The sequence below is a fragment of the Aulonocara stuartgranti genome, assembly GCF_965226115.1.
Source record: "Aulonocara stuartgranti genome assembly, chromosome: 15".
NCBI lineage: Eukaryota > Metazoa > Chordata > Actinopteri > Cichliformes > Cichlidae > Aulonocara > Aulonocara stuartgranti.
The window spans coordinates 38,752,519-38,769,431 of NC_138951.1; the positions used below are offsets into that span (position 1 = coordinate 38,752,519).

Here is a 16,913-nt window from a genome sequence, read left to right on the forward strand (position 1 = left end):
TTAATTAAAAGGTCAAAAGGTAAAAAGACAGACTTACGTTGGGCCAAACAAGCCGATTCTGATAAAACAAACTTGTGAGTCTACACAGCAGACAACATTTCAAACACGGACAAATAATTTTCTGAAAACCGCACGCTTTCAATACAGCAGAACATCTTAACAATCAGCACAGCTTCATGGTTGGAAAGAGCAGGCATAATGCCTCTGGTTGCTAGATGCAACAGGTGTGAGGCGCACACACACACACACACACACACATACACTCAAAACATGAATAGACAGAGTAAAATAGGGAACCTTCCTGCAGCAGTCATGTGTGCTGCATTAGGGGATGTGGGGAAAACTGATGTAATGCGATCTTTCGTCTGTGAGGCAGCTTTTATGGGCTACAGTATCCTGTACGGCCATTGTTGTGGCTGATGTGGTGAAGGAAACGGGATGTGACGATATAATCTTAGAGTGAATCATTAGGTATTCTGACACGGTCAGAGATAGTGGGACAGTAGATGCTTCCTCTGAAAGTTAGAGGGGAAAAAAACATGCGTCAGATGACGTAACATCCTGAGGGAGTCATGGAAGCTAAAGCAGCCACAGCGCTGCCGCTCCTCAAGAAATACATTTATAATCTCATTTAGCAGAGTGGAACAAAACTAAATCTATCTGCAATTCTTGGTTGTGCTGTCCTGCTGGGGGCAGTCACAACTACCATGGTGGTGTGGGGAGGGTGGGGTTTGGTTTGCAATATTTAGGTGGGTGAGAGGATGACTGGCAAGACAGAAAGTTTCTCTGTGGGACAAAGTAATAGTCCCTGCTATCCAGCTCACCCCTCAGTATTCTTAAGGATTTGGCAGATGATGGAGCCTAAGCAGAGACAATATATTTGGCAAAGCAAAGAACGCAGGTTTATTTTTCTTAAATACGATTCGCAACCTGAAGCCACTGAAGAACTGCTGATGTGAATAATGAGTCAGAGCATGTGACCTGAAACATGAAGGAGAACAGAAAGAGAGGACTTTGGGCCACAGTGTAAAATATCTGAAAGTCGTCTGGAGTGGGGTAAGGGGTGGGGTGAGGAGGCGGGGTGGGCCGCTCATACTAATCTGAGCGATGATTGGTCGTGAGTATTTGTGCCAGCTGCGCTGTTCAAGTAGGGCTCTTTAGACAAGCATTGTACTCCGCTATGATGCAAGCAAATCCATTAAGACCTGTGTGTGTGTGTGTGTGTGTGTGTGTGTGTGTGTGTTATTGTGGCCTGCATGGACACCAACACTGAGCAGCTCTGTCTTTTGTGTGTTCCTTGTCATAGTAATTTTATGCACAAGCATACGTAAAAGCTGCGTGTATGGCAGCCGCCGCATTGTGATTCCATGTGTTTGCCTCTGAGGCTGCATTGTGTGGAGGTATCAATGGCTCCTGTGTGCGAGCGTCTGGAGGAAAGCTGTCTGGAGAAGCGGAATACAAGACACTGCATCTAGGTGTGTGTGTGACTTTGGTTCATATCACAAAGCTGTGATTTTCAGTCTTATGTGATGGATTAACTTCTTCTGGACACGTTTAAGACCAATTTATCAACAGGAAACATCACTGAAAGCCACCATTACACTCAAAGTGCTCATAAAAATATGTTTAGCCTGAAAGAAGTGATTTCTGTAGCTTGCTCGTCATCTTCACTTGAGGCCAGCAGCTCTAATGCCACATTAGCAGTTAGCAGCATAACACTTCTGAATCTCCCAACCAAACTGTGTGGGGCCAAAGATGCATCATGTATAATGAAAGCGCTGGGTTTTAACAGGGCAGACTAATGTGCAGGATAGAAATTATGAGGATGTCTCTGGTTCAGTTGTTAAGTTAAGGTTGCTGGAAATGAAGTTGCATAAATGGGAAAGTGCAACAGCTGCCAGACGCCAAAAATATGGCCAAAAGATAAACAAGTAGGTCATGCTTTACGTCTCGTCTTTACGGAGCATTCTTCAGTGCGTGTAGGGAGTCATTTAACTTGTAGGCTGTCTAGATGCCAGTTTGTGGTGCAGCCAGTCGGCCTGGGATCTGCAGAGGAATTCAACCTCTGCTGCTGGCTCACCCTTGTGTTTGCATGGGCAAAGATAAGGACATTCAGTGCATTCCAGAGAGGAAGGAGAGAAACAGGGAGGTGTGTGTGTGTGTGTGTGTGTGTGTGTGTGTGTGTGTGTGTGTGAGACGAGGTGACGACAGGAGGCAGAAAATAAGAAGCCTCTAGGAATAATAGAAAAACAGAAATTCGTAGTAAAAGTCAATGTGATGAGAAACAGAGATAAATGATGATTTCTGTTCTTTTTCAAACGTCTGTGGAGGATCACGGTGATCATAACAGCAGGTATCCTCGTGCGATGATACTTAAGCATCAAATCACTCCAAAAAACATCCAATTTGGTTAGAATGTAGGAAAAGTTGCAAACTTAAACAGAGAGAGGGCAAGTGTAGATTCTGAAGGGTATCGCTTCATTTTTTTGTCGTCATGTGACGGCATGACTTGGCTCTAGAAACTTCTAGCTCTGGTCATTTTTTCCCCCGGTTCTGCTTTCCAAAACCTTCACATCATTTTCTTTTCTTGTACCAGCACACTTTGGATTCCAAACAAAGCGCAGCGCGGCATGTTTTCTCTTCTCGGCACCCCGTGGTGCACATCGAACCAATTCTAAACTGGGCAGCAGTGCAGACGGTGAAGGTTTATTTGTAAAACTGACTAATTATGGCTTTTTTAAAAAAAAGGCTGATTAAACTCGACTTAAGAGGCTGCTGTTTTTGGAGCGCTGCGAGTGAACTTAACAAGATCCAGGAGGTTAAAATACAATGTGGCATACGAGCGCACAGTGAAGGCAGAAATTTGTATTAAAATGAATACAGATGTGAAACATGCACATGAACTGATGATGGATTCTAATATAATTAGATCAAAGACAAAGCAATATATTGAGCATTAGGGAATTAAGAACCGATTCTTGTAGAGAACTGATTTCTAGTAGTTTAATTCCTTGGAATCTTTAGTCTTGTCTTTATAAATGAAATTTATAAAGGACAGGAGCACAATGGTAACGTGGAAACTGCATCCACGACAGAAACAGCTGCATTTTGTTGCTAACACAACTTTGAGTCTTTGCAAGTACCTGGACAAACAGCATGCTAACGCTAAACTAGCCAAGAACCCAGAGTGACGTTAGCTGACTGACTGCTAACCCCAGCCCAGCAGCCAGACGCTCCAGATACCTCCAACATGCACAAACATTTGACCCACAGCGTGTAATGAATTTGTACAAATGTAATGTCTTTTATATGATTCTTAGCGATGGTAGTGTTTCTGCGAGCAGAGCCGATGAGAACCCACTGAGAATCGATAAGGAATCGAATCAATAAGAGATATTCACAATGGAACCACCAAATTCTAATGAATTCCCATCTTTATTTCTCATCATTACTGAAGTTTTTATATTGGCCTTCATTATTTCTTTAATCTTTTCTAAAAGTAGATCTAATAAGATTCTGACCATAAGAAGATTCGACTGGTCCTTTTGTCCAACCAACTACCGTCCAAAGATGTCACTGAAAAATATCTCCAAGAGAGAAAAGCAACAAATCCTCGAAGCTGAGGACCTGAAACCAGCAAATGACTGGTATTTTCCTCTCATCAACACTGCTGAATAAATTAATAGATCGCCTAATTGTTTGAGTGTTTATCCAATCAATGATTGCAATCAAAACAAATGACGCAGATGAATGCAAATAAAGCTGAACAATTTAAATTTCCCTACAAATGTCTTCTTTCTTCCGGACTCATCAGCTTTAAGAGTTTATTTGACCTTCAAGCAGGAAGGCTGAAGCCACCTGGAGGCCAACAGCAGCCGAATTCTGCTCTCGTATCGAGCTGCTTCCTGTGAATGAATCCGACTGTGTGAATGTGAGGGAAGGAAAAGAAACGTGTTTCCAGTCAACCGTAAAATGGAGGAAAAGGTATTTCAAAGTAGCTTGCTACTACAGGTCACTGCACCTTCGATTACTGCGGAAGAGAGAGAGTGTGTGTAAAAGCACACACTCACTCTCTTCTAGCTCTCAGCTGACTGAAGGTGCACAAACACTGGCCAGAGCTGGACTTGACTTGTTTGGACACTAAGAGAGACACAGTACACCAAACTGTGCTGCCTTACAAAGCTATCAGGAATGTGTTCTGTTACATGCATGTCACAGAATACACAAAAAAATGAATTTAAAAAAATTATTCATATTTTTTGCAGGATTCAAGAAAAGAAAATACAGCCAAGTATATACCGCTGTGCTGCAGTTACACCGGCCTTCTTTCTGCTCACATACTGGGATCTCTAACACAGTAGTGTGGAAAGAGACTGCTGATAGCATCACTAACTACTGCTGCATCACCACTGCGTGTGCGTGTGAAGAATTACTGCATCTTCACTCTTATCTATCTGCTGCCAGCACTGCATGCGGTCCTGCAGCAACAACACTGACTTGTCTTTCCTCTTATACTGAAGACATGCTTTTTGCCTCTTTATCTATTTGACTTCCACTCTCGTGTCTCGTGCAGTCAACGACAGCGTGGAGCTTGTTCGGAGCCGCTAAATTTGCATGGAGCAGTCTTGACCTCAGCTCTGTGTAAATGAGTTTGAGCAGCACAGGACATCTTGTTCACATTTCTTGCCTTAAATGATTTTAAAAGCTGGACAATGCAAGTTTTTTGCAAATGTGAGCTTCCCATTACTGCAGCTCCAAATCAGGTCTTAACTGCCTTCTTCCTCTCTGCTCTTAACTGCCTCTCTCCCATTTTCTCCCCTCCTGCTCCTCGTTTTCTCCTCCCACCCATCCCTTCCCTACAAAACACCACATTTTTCATTTCCATCACTTTCTCTTCTCTAAATTTAACCTCCTCCTCTCCCCCCTCATTACCCTTGTTATATCACCCCGATGGCCAGCTTCTTCAGAAATGCCCAGCCCCTTTGCTGATATTTCCACTCTCATGCCTTTATTATACCTCCCTGCCCTCATCTCATTCAACTCCTCAGGTTTCCTTCATCTCACTCTCCCTCCCTCCCCTCGGGTTTTCAGAGGAATGCTGGGCAGAGCTGGGTTTTAGTTTCAAGGTCCAGACTAGCGATTAGATAAAGAGTTCAATAAATCTGCAAACTGCAGGGTGGGGCCATGTTTTCGCTGATAACACATTACAGCTTTAATTTGTGCAATCCAAGCCTGGGTTTGAAAGAGACTATGTTTGAACTGAAGGTATTGAAGTGTGTTTGTCTGTAACTACACGTATGTTTGGATGTTGTTGTTGTTGTTGTTTTTTTAAATAGCTGCTTGTATTAATACAGATATGTATAAATGTGTGTAGAGTTTTACCTGTAACTAGAAAGGTGGAAAAGGAGAACAAAGGTCAATGACTGAAACATGGAGCCAAATCAGCTCTCTAAATTAGTCCATTTGTGTGCAATTAAGTGCATTACAGTTCCTTTATATGTGAATATAAATGGATGTGTGTCTAGATCTGCAGCTTAAGCAGCTTCCTGCCGCAACAAACTGCAATGGATATAAAACAAGCTCCAAAAAACAAAAAAAACCAGGACCCTCTCACACACACACGAGCTAGTCATACATCCAGTCAGCCATAGTCATGCCCTGTCATAAGACTGAGTGAGTGTGTGCAGGAAGCTAGATCATTGTTTAAATAAAGACTGAAGACTCTGTGTGTGTGTGTGTGTGTGTGTGTGTGTGGGGGGGGGGGGGGGGGGGGGGGGGGCTTGGGGGCTGTGAGGTCACTGCAACACAAACAGGCTGTGCACTGAAAAGTATTTACTGTAAGGCAGATGTGGGAAGCAAGGTTAGGAGGGGAATTACTAGCCACCAGAACCAGTGCTAACCAACTTTGACTGTGGCGTTGAAGGAAAAGTCAGGAACTGTGACTTTTCAATGTATTTATATTTGTACTCATATCCAGGAATACATGGACTGTGTTATTCCACACACAGCCACACAGGGCTAAAGATCAGTCAGCAATCCCCTGGTAACCAAGTGGGAGGGTCTTTAAGGAGAGACTTCACCTGCTGGCAGATGGGTTGCTGTTACAAGGTGAGATTTGTCACATGGAGACTGGCACATGGATACAGTGTTGCATTAAAACCCTCCCTGTGACTGATGTAGTTTGTACAGAAGAGGCGGTATGGAAGTTGTGCCTATTGAAGGCAAACATTCTCCATTTATGTTTCCAAGTCATTGCAGCTCGATGGTTAGCTAGCAAGTGTTTTCAGAAAAGTTTGCCTCTTTAATATCTGTAATCAAACTACGGGCAGCCATGGCAACAATCAACCAAAGAAATCGCAAGGAGGTTCCCCAGTCCATCTTTACGACTGACTTTCACCTAATAACAGACAGCAACCTTCAGCAAGTGTAAGAGCCATTTAATTGTTTGTTTCTATTGTTGTGCATTTGGACAGGAGGAAGCCGTTATCTTTCGAGTTACTGCAGTTATACAGGAAGAGGTTCATGCATTCAGTGAAGCGCAACAGTTTTTGACCGCGTTTTCTGCAGCAGGTATGCCGGCAGTGACAATCTGGAGTTGGGGTGCATAAGTCGAATGAGAGCTGTGTTATGACTGTTACAGAATTTAAAAAAAGACTAGCAGACACAAAGATGTTTGGACTTGCGTACAGATGTGGGGCACGCACCAGAAACTTCTTAGGTGATGTGACACCAATGTGCCAGCTTATTGGAAAGTCGTTACAGAAACCACTCACCAAACTGTTGGGGAATACACATTTTTCCCTAGAAACCAATCGTGGTACCGGGGGTCGCCCGTCAGCATCTTTAGGATGATCTGACTGTGCCTAAAGCGATGAAGTTTAACCGGTCACCCGTTTATCGCGCTTTTCCTTCACTGGATTTCTGCAGCAACATTTTGACTTGGTGAATAAGCACTTTGTAACTTCTCATCGACACAGATCACATAAAAACATCTGCCGAATTTACTCTGTACAACCCATTTCCACTCAAAATCAGTGTAAGCTTTTAATGTGACAGTGAACAGGAAGACAAATCCATTACAAATGTTTTTATTATAGGGATTAATAGCGTAAACATGCCCGAATTCAAGACAGTACTTCACTGTTGAGAGTTACAAGATTGTTAGACTCAACTTTGGCTTTGATTTTGAGTTTTCTATTCAGACTAGTAAGAAAAAAAACTTTGCATTAGTTAAAAAAGTAACCATGTAAGAAATTGAAAAGTAGAATTACATGGATATGGGTTAAAACAAAAACATGCTCTGGGAACTCATCCTGATTCAGGAAGATGTAATATGTTCAGAGGAAACCTTTAGTGCCAATTTCCTTTATTTCTTAAAAATACTCTTTAATGACTTTTGAGTTCATGAACAACAAACCAAAGTTACAATTAGTAAAGTAACAATGTGAGCCCTAATTATATGCCAGTTTTCTCCAACCATGCTCTTGAATCACATCAGTACAGGGTTACAGGCTATGTTTAACTAAACTCTGGTAGCAAGAGGCTTTTTAATGTTTGATGTGTAATCTTATCGCCTGGATTTAGCAGCTTCCTGACAGAACAAAGAGCTTTTGCACCAGACTGAATGGTTGACTTTGAGCGGTAAGTTTTCGAATGAATCATAGCACGACTTAGGTCAATGATTGGGAATTTTCCACCAGACAGAAAGCTGTCAGCTCTACCTGCCACAGTTGTTGCACAAACATTACCCAAAACCAGATAAGAGCGAAAACATTCACAGACTGGATCAGTAGGAACCGTTTAAACCAGAAAACAATCACACAGAGGGCAGCAGAGGGACTGACTGTTCAAAAGGACAGCTTATAGGAGTAAAAGAAGAGTCTGTATTACATAACTAGAATATTATATCGCAACATATACAGACTTGTTGTGTGTGTGTGTGTTACTGAAGGGGAAATGGGGGGGGGGATGGATGATCATTCAGCAAAGGATGAAATGGGGGAAAAAAGGAGGGGATGCTCATGGATGAGAGGGGGAGGAAAAGGGTATAGAGTTTCCTGTCCCGTTCTCTCTCCTCCTCCCAGAAAGGTCACCAATGAGGGGCTCCACACCACCTCAAAGAATCCCAGTCCACAGGAAGTGCAAACCCTCGCTCTCTGGAGATTTATTTACAAAAAAGAAAGAGAAAAAAAAAGGCCATGGAGGAATGCTTTGCTCTTACACACACACGATGAGCAAGCATGCCTGTTAACATCCCTTCACCCCTCCCTATCTCCGATCCTGCTTCAATACAGACTCCTACGACCTTCCCTTTCTCTCTCTCTCTCTCTCTCTCACACACACACACACACACACACGAGGTGCTAACGCTTGACGAAGGGTTAAGTGTTCGAGTGTCTGTTTTATTGGCATTACTGCCACAGGATCCATTACAACTCTGCGCTGTTGATCACTGGATGCTAATGGCTAGGTGTAATAGCTGCAGGAGGCTGCAGAAGGACAAAGAAATAGAGGGCAATAGGACGAAACTGCAGGCATGCAGGGGTGACACCCCTGCACCCCACACATGCAGACACACACCCCCACAGATGAGCGCCTGGTTTCAGTCAAGATGGAATCTATTATTCCTTTGTTTCCCTGCAGCTTCTGGAGGGAACTGAGCCCGGCTAAGAGGGAGGAAGGGTGGAAGGTTGTGTGTGTGTGTGTGTGTGTGTGTGTGTGTGTGTGTGTGTTTGAGTGAGATAGGGAGGGAGGGATGCAAGAAAGAGAAACAACTGGGAGGGTGATTGAGAGAGTGCTAAGGGGAGGGGGCAAGCCACATGTCTGTGTGTGTCTCCAAGTGATGATGGTGTAGATGACCAATCATTAAGGTCGAATTGAGACCTCACAGAAAGAGGGAGAGCGAGACTGAGGGGGGGAAAGGAGATTGGAGAGGTGATAAAGAAAGAGTAGGAGACATAAAGACGACCTCCCCCGACACCCACACCCAGAGATTACTGACAAATGTCTGTTTACTCTCATAATTATCAAATTGGGCTTTATTAGTTTTCACTAGTTTTAGCCTTTATCTTTATGGTGTTGCTGTAAAGTTTAAAACTATTATAAATAGTAAGTATGTGGTTATAGCAACAAGAATCAGAACTCCTTTCCTCCATCCATCCACAGCTTTCCTTATGAATATTTTTCATATATGTATATTTTTGTCCTTTTTATGGAACAGATGTCAACAAACATGATTACAACATGTGCATGAGTCAAATCATACGTGTTTTGGTGGCATACTCATTATTATTATGTTATCAGGGACACCAAGTACAGCAGCTTTAGTATTTGTACTCATCACTGGGTTTTTTTTTTTTTGTTTGTGATGCTGTTTGACATCACAAGCGTGGTGGGATGCACAGTTGGCAGCTAGGAAGGACAAGGGAAATTCTGGCTTAAAGTAAGATGGCAAGAATTAGTGAAGCTTTAACACAATAATAATTTCACTTTAATCAGAAGAAGCTGTGAAATATCAGCAGCTCCAAAAAAATTAAAAAAAAAATTAATTATGACTAATGGCTGATGATTCAGTCTCTCAAGAAACACACACGGTTAAAAAAAAACATAATTAATTTAAAAATCTCAGCTGCTCCATAGGAGGGTCACAGAGGGTTAAATGGCAGCTTATGATGGAGCAGAATATGTGCATTGTGTATATATCGTGTGTGTGTGTGTGTGTGTGTGTCTGACACACAACTATGTGGAGTCTGGTTACAATCCAGCTCAGGAAACACCTCACTGCCCTGTCTGTCAACATGTTTCTATGTGTGTGTGTGTGTGTGTGTGTGTGTGGCAGTAAGACCTTATAAGGCTACATGGCTGATGGCTGCTCAACAGTTTCAATAGCAGGCGAGAAAAAGTGAGAGAGATGGCAAATGAAAATAAAACGAGTTTAAAAAGGGGGGGGGAGGGGGGAGAAAACAGGAAATGTGAGACTGAATGAATAAAAAGGCACAACCCAGACGGTATAAGGCAGAGCGGGGAGGGTGAGGAGGGGGGAATGGAAAAGGTAACAGTACAAGAAAAAAAGAAAATGAGACAGATAAATGGAACAAGAGGCCAAGAGGCTGCATGCCTTCCTCTCCTTTAGCCCATTACTCATCTTAATGCTGCATCTCTTTTCTCTCCTCTCTGCTACTCCAAATCTGTGAGCAACAGGCAGTGTGAGGCATATCAGAGTTAACACTTAAAAACTTAATTTGGGCACAGATCATCCAAAATAGTCAGGTCAGGGTGCCCCATCAATAGTAAAATGCCAAATTATTCTAATGACTACTCTTGGCTATTCTAATGTCAAGGTTGATGTTTTTTTTTATTCAGAGAGGAACCGTAAAGTTTTTGGCAGAGATTCAGGATAGATGCTGTTCCTGACGAACGTCTTTATGGAAACTCATATAGCAAAAATGTGTCCTCAAGACCTCTGGGGGAAAAAAGGGCACATAATGTTTGTGATTTGTATTTGGCTCTCATCTTACAGATGGATTTTATGTGGGAGGGAATAAAGTCTGGTGAATACTTTTCCACATCTGCGCAAATCAATAAAATGTGTTCGAAACCTGAGCCATTTAAAAGCAGCTTAAACCCAGAGTCACTGTAGGCCACTCTTCCCCCTGACAGTCACCCAAACAGTCAATGAGGACAGAGGGACTTTTGATTGGTCGGTTGGTCACAGGACGAACAGTGACCTCACTGATGGACACTCAAGCCAGTCAGTCGCAGAGCGACGTTATCAGCAGCTCCTAGTTACACATGACAGGAAACCCCAAATGTGGGTTTTTAAAAAGCTAAAAGATGACATAGAGCCCCCTCAAGCCAATTTGAGCTTAAAAACAATAAATTATCCCAAAGCTGGCCACATGAAATAGCCAGTCGGATGCTCGGTGCAGCGACATGAAGCTTAATCACATTCTCTTTAACCCCAGAAATGTATTTAATCGACTCGTAGTCTAATCCATTGAATTAGCAGCTACTAGTCAACTAGAAAACTCCAGGGGGGCAGCTTTATTACATAGATTAGTCTGGATTTATCCGAGTTTAGAAGCTCCCTCTCCTCTTTAAACTGACAGGTCAGGATTACAACATGATTGACATTACTCTAACTCTGCTTTACCATTCGAGGGAAACAACTATGCTCCCAACACACTTGACTTGACTGATGAGGATCGGCTCTCAGGCCTCTTTTGGGAAACTCATTTGGGAACCAACATTTTTCAACTCCACACATCAGGTATCACAAAGCTGCAGGAGGAAAAGAAAGAGGCAGGAAACTGTGTTTAGGGAAATGGCCTCTTCCTGTTTTTCTGCCCCGATGAGCTGATCTAGGAGTTTTGGTAAGAATCCACTCAGAAACACCACCTGCTGACACGAATGCGCTGTGAAGCACACAGTGGCAGGGCCCTGACCAGTCTACAGCTGCTGAAATAGCGTGCGTTTTCTGTTGCTCTCAGTGCTTTAAATGAGCATTCACACAGGAAGCAGTCAAAATCATTCAGTGCAATTAGAATATCACAGGATCTGCTCGGGTATGCACCTTAACAACAGGACTAGAGATGTTCAGACAAGGACTCAAACACAATAACTGGGGTAATATACTGTGTGTGATCGTTGGTGTGAATATGGTACCTTGATGTCAAAGTTGCATTCAAACCGCTTGATGAGGACGATGAAGTTGCCCGTCAAGTTTTCCTTCGGCGGGGGTTCGATGGGCTCGCAGGCATTTTCTGGTCGAGCGCCAATCAGGAAGCCCTGTGGGGATATTATGAAGGGGTAATGTGACTTCCATCCAAATTTATCTTTATTTGGTTCACTTATATCACAAGTTAAACAAGAATTAGATCACGTTTTCAAACTTCAAACATATCTGAGGTGCCTTTTTTCAGTTCTTTCCAAGATTTACATTGTAGGCGAGATTTCTGGGATCTGCGTGTGCCTGCGTGTGGTTAACATGCGTCAACAACAGAGTTTCGTTCCTTAATCTAAAGCTTTAAACCTTTGTCCTCCTAGATAAGCAGCATCCATCAAGAAAGCTGGAGAAAATAAATTGCTGGTTTGCAACATTGGTTCGCAACCCCTACATGCACCATATTCATGTGACATTGTGATGCATGTATAATGAATGCAGAACTTTCCACTGGAATGAAGACACATACATATTACAGTCAGCTACATATCAAGGATGCTGTTGTTCTCAGACTGTCTCAAAAATCTGATCCTCTTTCTTCTTCTCTGCTGCTGCTTCCTGCCTTAGGAACATAGCCAACAACAGCTTTGAAGTGACGGACGAGAAGAAGATAGTGAGAAGAAAGAGAAAGCCTGGGAGTGATAAAAGATGTACAAAAGCACAGACAGCAAAAGACACAAAAGATAGCTGCGGACAAAATAGGAAAACCAGAAAAAAAATTTGAATGGAGACAAAAATAGAAGTGACTAAGCAAAGAACCAGATGAGATGCACGGAGAAGAAATCAACACGAGGAGAGCTATTTCAAAAACCTCTGCCGCTTTAATGGAAGTGTAACTAACACCAGTGTGTGTGTGTGTGTGTGTGTGTGTGTGTGTGTGTCTAAGGCAGGGTGGTAGACAGGAAGTGTGAGCTGCTGTGGGACTTTGGGACTCTGCCTTCACTTCCATCGCTCTGTGTTTCTCTCTCTCACATATACAAAGCCAGCCCAGTATATCAAAGAGAGTCAGCACTTTCTACCACACACATAAGGCCAGTTTCAACCAGCAGGAAACTGATATTCTTTGTGCACATCTTGCCAGCTGCCACACCTCTGTGCCTCCAGAACACCGGCTGAACTCAACACGGGAAATGCCAACAAATCAGCTGGAAGTTAACGACAGCACAGAAGAGAAAGATGCTGACTAAAGGCAGTGTCTGGTCTTAGTTTAACATTAATGGGAAGATCAAATTCAAAGACCAGGGAGCTCTCTGATATATCACAGACCGGAGGAACGTGAGGAATCACCCGCTTCCCACATTGTCGTCACCTCTGGGTGCCTCCAGCGCAGCCCAGCCTTGCTGTTAAATGACATCACTGTGCTACTGCCTCACATTCCTCCTGACTCCTGAAACCAGTGGCAAGAGCGCCCTCTGTTGTACATAAAAAGCAATTTAAAAAAGACCCCCAAAACATCTGCAAGTACTGCAGAATGCAGAGACAGGAGCCGGGGAGGAAACAGGAAATACCTGGGGGTGGATCCTGAAAATACAAACCGAGATGACACAAATGTTCAGCTTGTGCAACAAGACCGCACTTAACCAGTAGACGATATCACCTTAAAGTCTAACTAAATCAACATCTAGGCATTTTTTTAAAATAATAATAATAAAGACAGTGCACCTCAGCTGTGATGCTTCCAGAGATGTGAAAAAAGGGTAAACACATTATAGATAAAAGAAATTTTAAAAGTAACTCTTAAAAAGCACTAATTTATTCCGTAACAGTTTTTTTTAGCTCATCATAGCAAGAAAACCACATGTGGAAGAAGCACCATCTGAGGACAACTCATTTAACATGATTATGATGGAAAGAATGCAGTGGTTCAAATATTCTTACAAGCACTTTTGCACAACTAACCAGCTGCGAATGTCACAAAGAACACAAAGAAGAGGTGGGACTGCAGAGCTGCTGCGGTAGTAGCAATTAACCCAGCAAAGCATTTTCTTTAAATCTCGCTTCAAATAAAGGCTAATAATTAATAAAACCTGTTAGTGGAGTAGCGCTCTCCAAAATAAAACTGATAATTACATTTAAAGAGAGTCAGCGTTAAATAGGATCAGAAAACGATTTAATTTCTTCTCCTACTGACTAGAGTACAAACAACTGCAGAGAGTGCTAACAGAGTGCCTAAGTGCCAACAAACTGTGGGACTTTGTGTTGTTGCAGAATTCAAGAGCCAAGCCAACTCTTTCAAATGATTGCACAGTGATTACACTTAATCCCGTCAGTGTAAATCTCACCACAGGGCTTGTTTGCAGCTTTGCTCGGGGTTGAGAGAGATAGAAACAAAGCAATTAATAACTCGCTCGACCGAGGCTTTCTGTAAGCAGATTAAAACCTGTGTGATTCCACTCTCAGATATGATGATTATTATTAGTTCACCTGCATAAAGCACTTCAAAACCCGACCTCATTCATGGCCAGCGAGCTTGTCATGCTGTCTGAGTGAGAGCTTGCTTTTATTCAGACAGACACTGACTTCACCCTGTTTAGTGTTACATTTTGGTTTTGGGACAATCTTACTGAAACTTATTGCACTCATCCTGTACAGAAATAACGCTGACGCAGTGCAGCTGCAGTGTACATATGTTTAAAAAAAAAAAAGTGGTATGTTTCTGGGTCACATTTTACTGAGGAAATGTGTATGTCCCAGAATTAGACAGAACAGAAGAGATTCTGGGTTCATTAACTTCTTGAGATCTTGTTGGGATCACATCTGAGGAGGCAGAGAAATCAACCCAGAGCAGCTTCTAGCTGCGACTGAGGTAAAATAGTAAAATAACCCTATTTCCATATCATTGTATATTCAGTACCAGGCTGTATTTTGAGCTATGAGCACACTCGTTGTCAAACGCAGTGGTCTGACTGGTCAGATCCATTTATGGCCTGGTTAGGCAATAGGCACAAAGTTACTCATCACACACAGAAAGAGTATAAAACTTGATTAAGTCATCCAGACACAAACAATAATTAGAACTATCTGGTGCAACCCATGTGCTGTAAGGCTCAGGTCTGAATCTGACCTGAGATCATTCCCTGGTCGTCCTCTCGGCTTTCCTGCCTTCTCTCTACTGTGGTTTAACAAGCAAACTGAGCTATAGTACAGTAATCACTATGTGCTACATGTACTACAGTAATGATATATTGCGCTGTATTTGTAGTTTAAAAAAAGAAATCTAAACAAATACCGATAAGTTTTTTTTAGGTTTTTGACTATTTTTTTTTCCAATTAGTCTTTGAATGCAGCATTAGACCCATTTAAATAATAGAAAGCTGTTTATTTTTAAACGGGTGCCTGAGGATCATTTAGCAACAACAACGCCAGGCGTAGTTGTAGTCGGTCACCATCTGCTGCTGCATGAGCCAAACCGCGGACTTTCCAGAGTAAACTTTAGCGAGGTGAAACTGTGACTACTGACCAGGCTCGGATTGGGGAAATGAAAGTGGGTGAAAAAAAATAAAATAAAATGAAAAAAGGAATGAAAACAAAACATCTGAAACTGCGGTGGTATGCAAATAACTCAACTGCATAAAGGAAAAAGGGGGGAGGAGGGGGGGCAGTTATTTCAAGTTGGATTTATTGTTGTCTTAAAAAATAAATAAATAAATAAATAGGAGGTCGCAGTACCCAGATGATTCCTTCCAGAATCACCTGCAGAGCTGATAAAGACTAAAACTTTCCATGATGGTGAACTTTGTATAATACTTCACTTCACATCACATGAAGTTGCCAAATGGTATTGTAATTGCTCGTGTCGGCAATAATATCACAACTAATCGTAAGCTGCTGCCAACCAGTCACCTTGCACTTCTAATCCAGGTCTGACCAGACGTGAACGTTGATCTCTCAGATATAAAATGTCATCACCAAAGACCGGACAGAATCAAATCTCAACATCCAGCTGCAATTTCCAAACGCCTTCGGGCACTTTCTGTTGTCACGGGACATTAAAAAAGAGGAAATATAGAATCTTCAATCAAATGTGTCAAAACCCGATGAAAAAAAAAAAGAAGAAGTTTGTCGAGCTTCCTGTTCCTCGAAGTAATTCTTTCATTTCCATTTCTGCTGTTGCAAAGTTCTCCCAAAGATTTAAAACTAAAATTGTTTCAGTGGGTGTTCTTCTATACAATGTCTGCCATCATTTTAACCAATCAGACAGTGGAGTGTTTACACATTCCAGGAGGAGACATAAAGCTCTTGGCGGTTGCATCAGCAAGGTACCCGGTGTAAAATTCTTTAATCTGTGAAAACTTTGTCAAATTCACTTAAAAATTTGAGTTTTGCTAACAAAACAAAACATGTTTCATTGTGTCAGAATGAACTTAAACTTGAAATCTAACCAGTGTAATCAATATAACCAAATTTCAAAAAATTCCCTCAGAGTGATCCCGATGTATAATATTCACTGGTATGGGACGGATGGAGAATCAGACAACATAAACCTCTGCCGACGACTGTCTACAGAACAAAAGGCATAAAAACAACTTAAAATCACCAAGTAAAAAAAAGTATTTGTGCAAAACATGTATACATTCAAAGGTAAATGTCTACATGTGCTCTGCTCTTGCTCTTGACGAAGGCGGTTGCACTTTTCTCCTCTCCTCCTCCTCTCCCTTAGCTTCCCTGCTTAGCCTCTAATGTCCTTGTCTTGTCTCGTGTTTTTTGTATTACTGTTCCCTGGAACACTCTCTCACAGTCTGTTCTCTAAAACCTAAAAGACAATTATGGATTTGATCAACTGGTCTCTGAATGCAATTGACACCCCTTCTCAACGAGAAGTCTGGGCTCGGGTGAGCCTGACTGCTGAAGATATCTACCTATTCAGAACCATGATAACAGGTTCTTGCTGATCGAGCTGGCTTGGCCCTGGCTTATCGAAGAATTAAGGAAGCGGAACCGGCTGTTCAAACCCCTCAATAAAGTTTTATTGAATTGAATTATTGAATGAAATGTTTTGACTCCACTAGCATTAAAAGGAAAAAATCAAACCTTCACCAGTTTCTGCATCCTCAAATCTCACAGAACTTTTCTGTCGTGCTGCACATTAACCCCACCTCTATGTCACCCTGCACGGTGGGTACAGCTATGTTTGCAGTAGCTTTGCATCGAGACTGTAAACAGCCCACGCTGTGCAAGTGGAAACAGCGAA

General features: G+C 42.3%; 1 protein-coding gene across 1 annotated transcript in view; it reads right to left on the bottom strand.

The window, feature by feature from the left end:
- Nucleotides 1–16,913, bottom strand: part of rnf13 (ring finger protein 13) — a 38,109-nt gene that overhangs the window by 14,049 nt on the left and 7,147 nt on the right. Inside the window, exon 4 of the mRNA XM_082505588.1 lies at nt 11,665–11,787. Within this exon, the coding sequence (XP_082361714.1) occupies nt 11,665–11,787 (123 nt within the window). The remainder of the gene's footprint in view (nt 1–11,664; nt 11,788–16,913) is intronic.